Genomic DNA, 14,107 nt, shown 5'->3' with positions numbered 1-14,107 from the left:
CATGGTACCAGACTGCAGGGGTGGGAGACAAGGAAAACAGCCATTGACTTAAATTAATGAGTTAAGGACTCTGAATTCAGACAAGGAAGGAGGGAGAGAAGACCCTTAAAGTAACAGTCATTCCTTTCAACCCTGCCTCCTTTACTTTTTCTAGCTCTTGGTTCTTATAGTGTTTGTTGCTGGGTGGGAGGGTGGTAGTTTGGACAAGATGACTTTTTTTGGTGGGGGGTAGGACAATGAGGGTTAAGTGACTTGCCCAGGGTCACATAGCTAGTAAGTGTCAAGTGTCTGAGGCTGGATTTGAACTTAGGTCTTCCTGAATCTAGGACCGGTGCTTTATCCACTGTGCCACCTACCTGCCCTCAAGGGTGGTAGTTTGGGAGTTGTGTCATGTTTTTTTTTTCTTCAAGGAAATGGGTTAGAGTAGAAGAAGGGGGAAGACTAAGGCAGCTGAATGGCTGGTTGCTTCCTCTCCCCATATTCCTTTTGTTCAACTTAACCTCTTTGAAAAAGGATAGCTTTGTTTTTTCCCATTTCTGCTACTGTTAGGTAGCTTTACAAGTCAACAATTCAAGCAGTGTCCTGGGCAACTCAACTCCCACTAAAGGGTGGGAGGAAATAAGCTAACCAAAATTGATAGAGTAATCAATACATCTCATACCTCATGTCCATTCAACTAATAACACTGGAGAATGGGACTAAATGTTGCAGAAGCCCAGAAACCATGATATTATTCTGGAATTTATCAGGGAAGCAAGTAATAAACTATAAAAAGAGAAGGACTCTGCAAATAAATCAGTCAGTTATAGGAAGACCCCCCACCTATTGCTAACTAGTCAGAAGCTTCAGGGTACAATTAATGTCATAAGAACAAAATCATGAATGGAAACGTGGCAGTATACTATTACAGCAGAGTTTCAGGACATTATGTCTAAGTTTGGTTATAAGGTTTTTAAATTTTTTTTTGTGGGGCAAGGAGGGGTAAGTGACTTATCCAGGGTCATACAGCTAGTAAGTGTCAAGTGTCTGAGGCCGAATTTGAACTCGGGTCCTCCTGAATCCAGGGCCAGTACTTTATCCACTATGCTACCTAGCTGCCCCGGGTATAAGGTTTTAATAAGGTGATCACAAAACAAAGTTGTTTGGGGTAACATGTGGGGTATACCTGGATGAAACATTTTTTTTTCTTAATGAAGAATGATCATCTGCTAATGTTTAGTAGTAGCTTTCATTGTAAGCAGATCAACAAAAATATGTTGCTATAGGCAACTAGACAAACCCTGGAAACATTTGTTCCAGGGACTAATTTTATCATCTTCTTTGGGAGGCAGTGTCACATAGTAGAAAGAAGGATGCATTTTGAGTCAGAAGACCTAGGGTTGAATCCCAGCTTTTTTACTTACAACTTGTGTGACCTTAGGCAAGTCATGTGACATATCTGGGTATCAGTTTTCTCATCTGCAAAATGGAGGAGGGTTAAGACCAGATGACTTCTGATGTCCCTTCTAATTCCATTTCTGTTGCTTGAATATTTGACCTACAAAATGGTATACTTCTATATTTCTTGGGTTGAAAGTTCCTGGTAACAATAAACTAAAGCCAAAAGTCTCTTGTATGAGAAACATCCATGACCTAAAAATGCTTTTATTTTTCAGATGGCTTTGTTTCTCCCTGTGTTGGCTTTAATGACTTGGTCACTGCTTTGACTAAATAAAATATACCAATTTGTGCTCATATATAAGAAATGCTAAGGACCTTCACGAGCCCAAGGGAGCAAACCAGGAATTTAGTTATGGGATAAACTGGTATGGTACTAAACTGATTGAATTGGTTATTAGCATCAATCAGTGCTTACAATTTACTTCTTTTGTGACCAAACTTCCTATTTATCTTTGTCACTCAGAATTCCTATTATTCTTCTGAAGTTCAGCATAGGTGCTACCTCCTCTATGAATCTTCCTAGTTGCTACTTTTTTCTTCCTCCAATTACCCTGTAATTCTCTGTATTATACCATTCTCTTTAGTAGAATGCAACCTCCTTGAGGTCAAGGACTATTTCATTTTTGCCTTTGTATTCTTAACAATCGGTACACTCAAAAATTTTATCAAATTGAGATTGTTGATTGGGGGCAGCATGTTTTTATGTTAGAGTGAAAAGGGTATCAAATTAGGAAGTAAGAGACTTCTCTTTTTGTCAAGGCTCTAAGCCATGTAAAAGAATAAGCCATATAACCTCAGGCAACTCATTTCTCCTCTTTGTCACTCAATTTCTTCACTTGTAAAATGACAGTAATAATACCTTCTTTATCAATATGAAAAGATTACGAGGAATGGGTGAGACACAAATATTTGAATAGTGTTTAGAAGTAAAAAGTGATAGACAAATTGAGTGGTTGTGAGTACTGTTTTGGTGATAGGACAGCCCATCCTATGGCAAATGCCTTCTGGATGGTTATAATCAAATGGTATGGTAGAAAACGAAAGTGATGTGGGAGACTTGGTCACTCTTCCTAAATTTGCCCATCATTAATAGCTTGACCTTGTGTAAATTACTTCACCCCTGTGAACTCTAATTCCCTAATCTATAAAATAAAGGACTTAATTAGATGATGATGGTGATAGCTCATATATGACATGATTTACAAAGCACTAAATGTATGTGTGTGTATATATATATATATGTGTGTGTGTGTGTATATGTATGTATGTATGTATATTTAATCATTTGATCCTCATAACAGCCCTGTGTCGTAGTTATTATATCCATTTATAGATGAGGAAACTGAGTTAGACAGAAGTTAAAATAATTTCCCAGGATCACACAGCTAGTTAAGAGGATTCTAAGGCAGGATTCAAGCTCAGGTCTTCTTGATTCCAAGTACCACATTTTAATCCACTGTGTCACCTTCTAGCTTTGAGAGTCTATGATTTATCTTGGTTTCTTGACAATGGGCTAGTGACAATGTGTGTTTATATGTACCTTGTGCAAATAAATGAGATGTGCCAGAATTTCAGTGTAGTTAAAAAGTCATATGAGAACTGAATATATGGTTGCTTCCTACCCATTCTTGATCAAATGTAGTTTCTCTAATGACACACTAGTGAAGGTGAGCTCAGGGGAAGGGAGGTAATGATTTCTTGAATTCATTGTCAATTGGGAATGAACCAAAAAGAGCTAAGAAAATACTCTTTGGCTTCTATTCATCTTGGGTATAATTGACTCAGTATCTCAAGTTGCTGGCCTTCTTTGGGCATGATGAGAATTAGAGAAGTTCATCACACAAATTATTTATTTGTTATTATTGCTAAGTAAATACTAATGGATTCCATAGCCAAACAATATAGAGCCTGGACTGGAGTATCTGTTGGTTGGGGACTTGAGATACTGGGATTCTTATAATATACTCAACTGAAGTGTTTAATTTTCAAAATGTCACAAATATGACTCATTGGAATATACTTTGCGAGTCCTTTATGTCTTTTACTGTTCAAAGGACTAAGATAAGTAACTACAATGACAAATTGCTAATGCTTAAAGATAAGAGATTATCTAAGACAGTCCTCTCATTTTATAGATGAAGGAATGTAGGCCCAGACAAATTAAATGACCTGTCTAAGGTACACAATTAATGGCAGATCTGAGATCAGAACATGACTCTTAATCTAGTGACATCCAGGGTTATATGACATACTACTTCTCATTATAAAAAAGTTAAAAAATATCACTTTTGGAGTCTACCCATGTCATTTTGTGCCTTGCTTGGAATAATTAATGAAACAGAGTAAAACTAAACGAGTCATGTCAACACAAAAAGGCCAGAGAGGCTGTTTGGAATCACAATGTACAGCTATCCAGGGCATGCAAGTTTGGGCATTAGTTTATGACTGCTTCTTTAAATTCCTGTAGGAAAGGGGAAATCTGGATATGGTTTTGCTGCTAGAAACAGATTTGTTTGCTAGTGATGGTGACGATGATAGTGTGATGAGTGAGAGCTTTTTTCACTTGTCCAACAATTACCAATTTAATCCCCCTCTTCCTTGACTTGGATTCAGAATGAGGATCCTATGCCAAAGGAGGGGGAAAGGGTGACTGCTCAATTATTCTCACAGCCTGTGTCACAAACGTTGAAAAACTGCTGTCTAGCACAGCTGTCCTAAAACGGTATTTGAGACTATAGTCAGTGCAGGTGAAATCAGTAATTCCTAGTGGACCAATCTTGTCTCACTATCTCCTGTGCAGCATCTCTAATGGACTTTAAGGTCCTCTTAAAAAAGCAAGTCACTAGTTATCTAAACTAAAAGTATGTCTGTGATTTGGCAAAGCATATGCTTTGGGGACATCCTGGTATTGTGCAGGACTCATTAGAAAACATGTTTGAAACTTCACCCAGAAGAACTTATCTGAGGGGGAGAGGTGATACTGATCACTGTAAAGTCTCCTGGGAGATTGGTGCTAAACATCTATCTCAGCGATAATCTTTTTTTCCGGTGATAATGGCATTTCTTGATCACAGTTTAGATGACACACTGTGTTCTCTGACAAAGAGCATATAACATGGGTTCATGCTTTGGTATATTGCTGCTGTTATAGAGCAAAAATTCCTAAGCAAAAATTCAGTCCAGAAAAAAAAGACCACTTTGGATCTGACTAGGATGTCAGCAATTTCTGTAGTCAAAAGGACCACTGGCAGGCCCGTGCTATAACCATGGGTGTCACTGGTGGATATAAGGCAGGGAAGAAAAAAAAGTAGATGTACCAAAAACATAGTAAGAGGTAAAAACCCCAAAGAGCTGAGGGAGAGAAACAAAAGGAAAGGGGGGTGGCATATGGTGAAAAGACTTACAGTGTCACTAATGAGTGCCCCAGAGTTCATAGGCTCTAGAGTTGGGATCAACTTTGGGGTCGTCTAGTCTAACCCCATCATATTACAGAAAAGGAAACTGAGGTTGTGAGAAGGTACTTGCAGAAGATCATACAGATGGTAAATCTGTATGATTTAGAAGTGACTCCAAGTTTAGGATTCTTTCCACTATACCATGCTGCCTTCTTTATGCCTCAATTAGGCCTTCAACATGGAGGCTAAATAGAAATTATTCATCTGGTCATGGTGCGAAGGATATTATGAGATCCCTAAAAATAAGGAACTTGTAATATTTATAGTCATAGAATTTTAGAATGAAAAGGGACCAGTTTCCTCCTTTTATTGACGAGGAAACCAAGGCCTTAATCACAAAGGTCACAAAAGTCACAGAACTGGGATGTGAACTACGAACCTAGAATATGTTTTTCAACAAAAATACCTCTCTTCCTTGCTATCTTGGTGATCTCTCAAGTGATACACAGCAACTTTCCAAATTCAGAAATATATGATTTTTTATTAGAACTGACAATCTCCATATTTTACTTTTTAAAATATTTTGACTGGGCACTTAGGCGTACCTTTTTGTGCTCCCTTCCCCCGATTATTTTATTAGATAAGAAGCAACCAAGGAAGAGTTTGAGCTTGCAATAATATGTGGTGGGAAGGAATATGTACTGCTATTGGATCACTTGATAGAGTCTGTCCCAGATAATGATCTTAGCCTTTACTATAGAATGGAGTTTGAGGAATTTCATAGTATCACCTAAAGGCAATGCTTGATCTCAGAACAGTATGGCTTCCCTTTTTCAATTATTTTCTCCCCCTACTACAGCTCTTAATTTTTACAGCTTTGCCTAATTATTTCTTGAATTAAAAAAAATCTGCTTCCTGACATCTGTCTCTAAGTTGTTTTCCCTCCTCTACTTTTTTTTTTTCACCACCACCTGTCCTAACATTTATACATGTGTGGTGGCAGATTTTAAAAAATAACATGGAAAATAGAAAGGGCATAAATTTCACATGTAAGCTTCTTTCAATGCAGAATTGCTTTGCTTTTGGATAATAAGAAATAGGCCAAAAAATCTACTCCAACAGAGAAGAGCATATAAGAATCAATGGCCAGAAAAAAATGAATGTTATTTTTTTCTGATTGTATTTATTTTCTTAAAGTGTAATTATCATAAAATGCTTTAATGTTGAAACTATCCCTCTGTGACCATTTGGCCTTTGCTATTTCTTCGTTGGGAGAAATGGATCTCCCAGTCTTTCCAGAAATGCATGTCAAATTCCTTGAGAGTTTCGACTGTATAAGGGTTTCAGGGCTGACTGCGTAGTGCTCGTTTCTTATTGGACTGACCTATCTATCTGAACCAAGAGCTGCTACATGCCTCATCGTTAGTCTTTTTGTTGCAGCGGTGGATGCGGATGTGATCTTAAGGGGGAGTACTTTTGCAATGCGGTTATACATGGATGATAAAGATTCTTCTTACTCAAATATCTTGGATAATAAAATTTCTAAATGTCAGGCTTTCCCAAATAAAACAGCTAGGCCATAATTTTCACACTTTATCCAATTTTTCACACCATATTCATTTCTTCAAGTAGACCCTTTTATTTAAATTTTCTGATGTAATATAAGAAAATAAACTTCCAACCACCTTTACTCTCGCGGTTGTCAAATATCGGTTCTTTGGAGTTTTAGTTAATGAAAATATTTTCTTCTGAGTTCATTATGCTGTTTTAGTTAGGTGGTATGATTAATGACAGAAATGGAGGCATTAGATCATGTGTAGAATTTGCTATTTCAAATAAAAGTAAAAAATGGTGGACGAAACCTAAGAACTAAATTACATTGGGTCCAATAGGACATTTCTAAAGATAGAATAATTCTGTATTCACATGAATCCTGGAACTTTTTTCTAATACTTCAAAGTATCATTTTTATAATATGTTGAGTAATCGGTAACTTGTGTCTTTAAAAAAATAGCACAGGACCCTTCCTCATACCCCTGGGATTTGAGAAGTCCATTTATTCAATCCTACTATACGAGTTCATGACTCCAATTCTAGGGTTGAGAACATTCCTTCTCAGAAGCTGAGAATGATTAAGCTAAATTCTGGCAAAGAAACAACAGAAAGGGGTTTCCATTTCAATTGCAAATGCCACTTTCAAGAAAATTATTCTCCCTACCTTTGTGGTATTTTCACTCACCAGGCTTGTTCTTTATCTCCCAAACAAATTGGAAGGAGGTAGCAAAGTTATGGTTATAAAAGGGAACCACAAAGTTCAGATGTCTTTCCCTGAAGCTACTAAATAAAAACTTGGCTATTTTTCAGTCATTTTCTAAGCCTGAATCTGCCCATATGTAGCAGAACCTTAACTTCGGGGAGCCTCAGCTTCTTCATCTGTGAAGCGAGGGAGGTCAGTCTTAGACGTCCTTTCTAACTCTAAATCTCTGCTATTTTGACTCTTCTGAGAATTGTTTTTGAGTCTATTTCTCAGATCTATCAGGGAAGGATATTTATATAGTAGGATGTGTGTTTGCCCAAGGGTCAGAAACTAGATCTCTTCTCATCCTATGCTGCTGACCAAGATGAGAGCAAGCCATGGTTTAGATGAACACTGTGCCAGGTATTATCTAAGAGTCATTCATTATCAGGTGTCTCATAAGGCAGATGAATAAGGAACCTAAGCACAATACATAATGTCAACAAAAATCTGCTGAAATCCCTCTCCCTGTGGGTTAGCAGATTGCATTTAGCACCAGTCTGGGAAAGACCCTTGGATACTTCTGCTTCGAGATTCAGCACAGACCTTCCGGGAGCACATTTAGTGCATATGAAAACATTTTGAATTATGGGCTGTCTTTTTTCTTTTAGGATAATTATGACATCTGGATTTCCACTTATTTTAAACTACTTATCAGAGTGGACTGACCTGGCTGGACAGGGGTCCAAGTTACACTCTTGAAGCTTTGGTTTGGGTTTGACATTCTCTGGGTAATAGTGGCAGTACTGATCTGCTACAACCCGGCTGCTCCGCAGATCGTAGCACTCAGCCGAGGTCAGCTGGTAACCTGCAACATTCAAACCATCCAGACAAGTTCAAGGCATGTGGCAGATGCATCAAAACAAATGCTTCTTGTATCTGAGTCACTTGAAAATTAGGTATTTCGAGGGGCATGTTCGTTCTTTCCTGTGTCAACCATTTATTACACTGCTTTAGCAATTCTGCATTAATAAATGACCAGTTCATTCAACACAACTCCATGGAATTCATATTTCACCATTTATTACACTACTTTTGTAATTCTGCATTAACAAATGACCAGTTCATTCAACACAACTCCATGGAACTCATATTTAACCATTTGTTACACTGCTTTTGTAATTCTGCATTAACAAATGACCGGTTCATTTAACACAATTGCATGGAATTCATATTTAACCATTTATTACACTGCTTTCATAATTTTATATTAGTAAACTGTGGGTTCATTCAACACAGGTCTGTGGAATTCATATTTATGGAGTTTCCTGCAGGATGTTTCAAGCTAGAATTGAACCATTGACCCAAGTAAAGATCACTATAGACTCACACTCTATACTCCAATGTACTGTACTGTTTAAACTCTCTACCTTTTGAAATCCTACCCATCCTTGAAGGCACAGGTAAAAGATTAGGTATTTTATGACTTTCCTCTTCTCACTGAGAGATGAGTGATCTCTCCTTGATCTGAGGCCGCAATGCTTTATTGTATTTATTATATTCACATTTGCATTATATTCATTTGTGTATGTACCTTCCTTGCTAGAGTGTAAACTCCAGAAGGGCAGGAGCTGCTGTTGTTTTTCTTTTTTTCTGCTTTGCATTCCCATGGCCCAGTAGTAGGTCCTTTAGTAGGTATTAAAAAATTCCCTGTTGAAGTTAATTAAATTTACATTTCTTCTAGCATCTAACATAGTGTGTTGTGCAAGGCAGATCTAATAAATGTTTGTTGCTGCTTGAATCAATATTTTGTAAACACATGATTAAATTGTGAGCATTCAAGGGTCCAAGGATTGTCTTGTGTTTCTTTTTCAAACCCCAATAGCCTGACAGTGCATTGCACACAGCAGGCACTCAGTAAAGGCTTGCTAATTAACCAACCATTTACTCTACAACCTTAGCAATGCATTACTTCAATAATACACTAAAGTATTTAATCTGTCTCCTTAGTGATGTGGTCACCAGGAAGAATAAAGTCTATAATAAATAAACACACTTCACAATAGCCTTAGGCCCCCTCTTCATGGTATTTTAAAATGTCCTTAAACTTATGTTCTATATTAGTACATACTTTCCCTAAGGAGCCTTACCTTCCCTCTGGCCCTCAATTGCAATATGTTATAAGTCCTTATCTTGGCCTCAGAGGTCATTCTTAGGAAGAATTAGTCAATCAATCAATAAACAAGCAGATATTAAGTACCTAAGACATACAAAGCACTAGGTGCTGGGGATACAAAAGCAATAAATGAAAAAATTCCTACTCTCAAGGAATTTACAATCAAAGCATCAAGAAATAAAAAATGACAACAAATTGATGTAGATGTAGTTAAATAAAGGAGGATGAAAAATCTATTTTCAGACTAAAATAATTATTTGGCTATATACCAAACTTGGCTATATCACAAATTTCCTCAAACTTCTATTTTAGTTTTCTGTATGTCGATATGGTTGTGAGGCCTGAGACTGACTTGAAACGAAGACAATAAGTCCTGAAGCATAATCTAATATTGGCCTCATTCTATTAATCAGTTAACAAGCATTTTTAAGTGCCTACTCTGTGTCTGAAGAGGGCAGGCAGGTAGCACAGTAGATGGAGTGCTGGGTCTGGAGTCAGCAAGACTCATCTTCCTAAGTTCAAATATGGCCTCAGACACTTACTAGCTCTGTGACCCTGGACAAATCACTTGACCCTGTTGGTCTCAGTTTCCTCATCTGTCAAATGAACTGGAGAGGTAAATGGAAAACCACTCTAGTATCTTTGCCAAGAAAACCCTAAATGGGGTCATGAAGTGTTGGACACATGACTGAACAACAACAAAGATAAGCTAAACAGGAGCTAAATAAGCAGTGGGCAGGATTTGTCTCTTAGGTCATAGTCTGCCAATCATTGCTCTACCATATTACAGTCTTTTCAGGTACAGACTTGGAGATATCAGTATAGAGAGAGCAGGAGTGAATGAAATTGCCAAGGAAAATAAAAAATGGTTAGAGAGATGAACAGACCCAAGAAATCATGGTATCTTCACCCAAAGGAAGGGATAGCATACTGTTGAAGGAGGGGTCAGTTGTGTTAGAAGATACAGAGAGGTCAAAAGTTGAGGGTTGAGAAAAAACAGCTATAAGATTGGGCAAATAGGAGTCCATTGGTGATCTTTGAGAGAACAATTTTAGTTGTGTAGTGGGGACAGAAATTCTATTGCTTGGGGCAGCTAGGTGGTACAGCGGATAGAGCACAGGTCCTGGAGTCAGGAGGACCTGAGTTCAATTTTGGCCTCAGACACTTAACACTTACTAGCTGTGTGACCCTAGGCAAGTCACTTAACCCCAATTGTCTCATCAAAAGAAAATTCTATTGCTTGGGGCTAAGAGAAGAGAGTAGGTGGTGAGGAAAAGGAGGCATGAGACTTCTTTTTTTTCCAAGAAATTTAGCAGTGATGGGGAAGAAGAATATGGGATAGTAGATAGATGAGTTAAAGGGAGAAAGGTGAAAGCTTTTTTTGTTTAGTAGTGGAGAGAATTCAGGATATTGAAGGAGCCAGAGGAGAGAAGAAATGAAGATGCATGAGAAAAAGGGAATGATTTCTGGAGCAAAGTCCTGGAGGGGGTGGAAAATCAGTGTGAAATTCCACCAAGAAGTATGAATCAAGGACAAAGAGAGAAGGATTAGAAGATGAAGACCAATGAAGCCATATTTTAAAGAATACAATGGTTTTTAAATAGATGGCTGCCCCCCCTAAGAAAGAAGTGGTTAAATCAGCTTTTGAAAGGTCTTAGGGATGTTTTGAAAGCAACTGTAAAAAGCAGACCAAGTCTGGTTGAATTTGGAATTAGATTCCCTGAGTTGCAATCATGAATGTGACATTTACTACCCATGTTACCTTGGCATGGTCACTTGACTTCTCTACCTCATCTATAAAATGAAAAGGTTGGAGCGGATGACCTCTAAAGTCCTCTTCAAATCTAAATTTTTGATTGTAAGTACTTGAAGATAGCTATTATGACATTGTGTGAGTATTCTCTGGATTAAACATTCTTAGTTCATTCAAAAGTTTTTCATATGACATGGACTTAAGGTCCAACATCATTATACTTGATTAAAACAGTTTATACTAGAATAAGATAGTTCTTGACCCAAGTTTCCTCACTGTAAAATGGGGATAATAGTAACTACATCAAAAGGTTGTTGTAGGGATGAAACGAGATTGCATATGCAGGGCATTTTGCAAAACTTAAACTGCTATGTTAGACTGCTTGCTGTCTCGGGGAGGGGGGAGGGAGAAAAATTTGGAACTCAAAATCTTATAAAAATGAATGTTGAAAACTATCTTTACATGTAACTGGAAAAAATAAATTACTATCAAGATAAAAATAAAATAAAATCCAGCAGCAAAAGAAAAAAACCCAAACAAAACCAAAAAACAACCCCTGCTATGTTAATGGCACTTTAATAAGACAATTATGTTATCTATTACTCCTTAGACAAAGTTAAGTGACTTGTCCAAGGTCACAGGGCTGGTCAGAACACAGGCCTTTCTGACTCCAGGCTCACCATTTTAACCACTTTACCACCTAGATACCTGAAATCTCATTTTCTAGAAGTAGGCAGGGATGATAATGGTGGGGACTAAAGCAAGAGCCCAGTTATGGTACAAAACAGAACAGATTTCATGAGGGCTATGAAAGTGCTATGGGGGGGACAAGAATTAGTAATTCTAATGCTCAGATGACAAAATATTTACTAAATTTACTAAATTTATTCATAACATTCTCTGGTTCTAATCCTTATACATTTTTATTAAAAATATAGTTGCCATTTCAAATCATTTGTTATATTTTTAATAAAAATGTATAAGGATTAGAACCAGAGAATGTTGTTGGTAAGGGACCTTAAAGAATATTTGTATATGAATTATGAGTAATAAATAAATATGTATGTTAATAATATGTATATTATATGACCTTAGAGAATATTTGTATGTAAATAATAATAAAAATAATTTGCATGTTAACAATATGTATGCTAAGGTCATTTAGAGATACTTGTATGTTAATAAATAGATTTTTATGTCAATAATATGCATGTTAAAGGACCTTAGAGAATATTTGTATGTTAATAATAAATAATAATAAGTAAATTTATGTTAATAATATGTATGTTAAGGGACCTTAGCGAATATTTGCATGTTAATAATTTGTATGTTAGTAATGTATATGTTAAGGGATTTTAGAGAATAGTTGCATGTGAATAATAAATGCTAACACATTTACATGTTAATACTATGTATATTAAGGGACATTAGAAAATATTTGTCCAACCTGGTTCCTTAGTAGAGGAGGAACTAAGATCTCATCATAACATTTACTATTTTATTTTACAGCAAGACTCAGGTCATACAATATAAGAATTGGAGAAGACCTCAGTTATCTCCTGGTCCAATCCATACCTGAAAGGAATCCCTTTGCCCCCCAACTTCTCTCCCTCCCCTCACCCCTCTACCCCCACTGAACCATTTGTTGTACTATACCTTATGAGCATCACCTATACTCTAAAGTCCTCCAGGGAAGAGGAACCTACCACTTAACAAAGCATACCATTCCTATTTTGGATAGCTCTAATTGTTAGAAAGCCAAACTATGCCTCTTTGCAACTTCCATTGATTGTACTTGTTTCTGTCCTTTGGTTCTGGACAAAAGAAAAGGCTCATCCATATTTCATGGTTACTATAAGAACATCCTTCCAGCAGCCTCAAGTCTCACAATAATAACTAGCATTTAGAAAGTTGTTTCAGTTTCACAAAACACTTTACATATGTTACTTATGTGTCTTAAAAATGATCCTAAGGGACCACAGACATCATTATTCCCATTTTACAGATGAGGAAACTGAGGTTCAGAGAGGCTAAGTGACTTGTACATGATCATACGTCCAGTGAGTGTCATATACAGTATTTGAACCAACGTTTTCTAGAGTGCAAGCCCAATACTCTATCGACTAAACACTAACACAGAGGGTGTGGGAAGGAAACTGCCAATTTTCACCAAGCATGTTTCTCATTTAAAAAGGAAAATATCCAAAATTTTTCTTCAATTTTTTTCAGTAAAATTATTTCCTCTGCTAGTCATTAATACAGTTAAATGTAACAAAATATCAAGTTCTAAGAAATATCACAATATTGGCCATTCATCTTTAAACAAAGTGTTTTCATTTTTGGAGTAGACAGACCAACTGGAATTACTCTATTGAAATTCTCAAAATGTTGAATTAATGTTTTTAACAAGAGAGCGGAAGCACTTAATGGTATATTTGAATAGCTGTTCTATGTTATGAATTTAATATGTCTTTCCACATTTCTCTTCTAACCGGAGTCCATGTTCATTTTCAGTGGTTCTCTCTTATAATATATGAAGATGTAGCCAATTGCTGGAAATGAGCTTTTTACAAAAATATACCTCTCTTGCCTTTTCAAAATAGCTTAATCTGTTTCTCAGGGATTCTGATCGCTAAATAAGCAACAAATGCGATTTGCACCCCAGAATGAGTTTGCTTATTACCTGAATAAATGACGATGTCAATTTGGAGACTGAGTATATGGTGTCAAATCCCAGTCTTGCTCTTTAATTATTACCTGTTTGATCAAGTCTCTTCTCCTATCCAGGTCTCAGTTTCCTCATATGTAATATGATGGATTAGGAATGGATGGAATCTGATTCCCTTTATAAGCCTAAATAGTCAATTTACTCAGTTCAGAATCAGACCTAGAATTTATCACATACACCTCAGCAATTTGACTTAATGTCATCATAAACCAAAGCAAATCAAGCCTTATGTGGAACTAAAGGGTTTTTCCTCTATTAAAATGAACCAAACCAACCCTCCCTTCAAGAAATGTCTTAAAAGAGGTCATTATTCTTCTTATACAGGAGTACTTTGTCCCATACAAAGAAGGCAAAAACCATAATACCAAGTTTTTCCCTT

The 14,107-nt window shown here is 36.8% G+C and overlaps 1 protein-coding gene across 2 annotated transcripts in view; it reads right to left on the bottom strand.

Moving 5' to 3' along the window:
- The window catches only part of ADAMTSL1 (ADAMTS like 1), a 1,070,304-nt gene that overhangs the window by 211,917 nt on the left and 844,280 nt on the right, over nucleotides 1-14,107 (bottom strand). For both annotated transcript variants that reach the window (XM_043978110.1, XM_043978111.1), the window contains one exon: nucleotides 7,801-7,939. In XM_043978110.1, coding sequence (XP_043834045.1) covers nucleotides 7,801-7,939 — 139 coding nt within the window. The remainder of the gene's footprint in view (nucleotides 1-7,800; nucleotides 7,940-14,107) is intronic.

Source organism: Dromiciops gliroides, chromosome 1 (assembly GCF_019393635.1).
Source record: "Dromiciops gliroides isolate mDroGli1 chromosome 1, mDroGli1.pri, whole genome shotgun sequence".
Taxonomy (NCBI): Eukaryota; Metazoa; Chordata; class Mammalia; order Microbiotheria; family Microbiotheriidae; genus Dromiciops; species Dromiciops gliroides.
The sequence above is the reverse complement of the archived record's forward strand: the minus strand, read 5'-3'. Positions and strand labels throughout refer to the sequence as shown.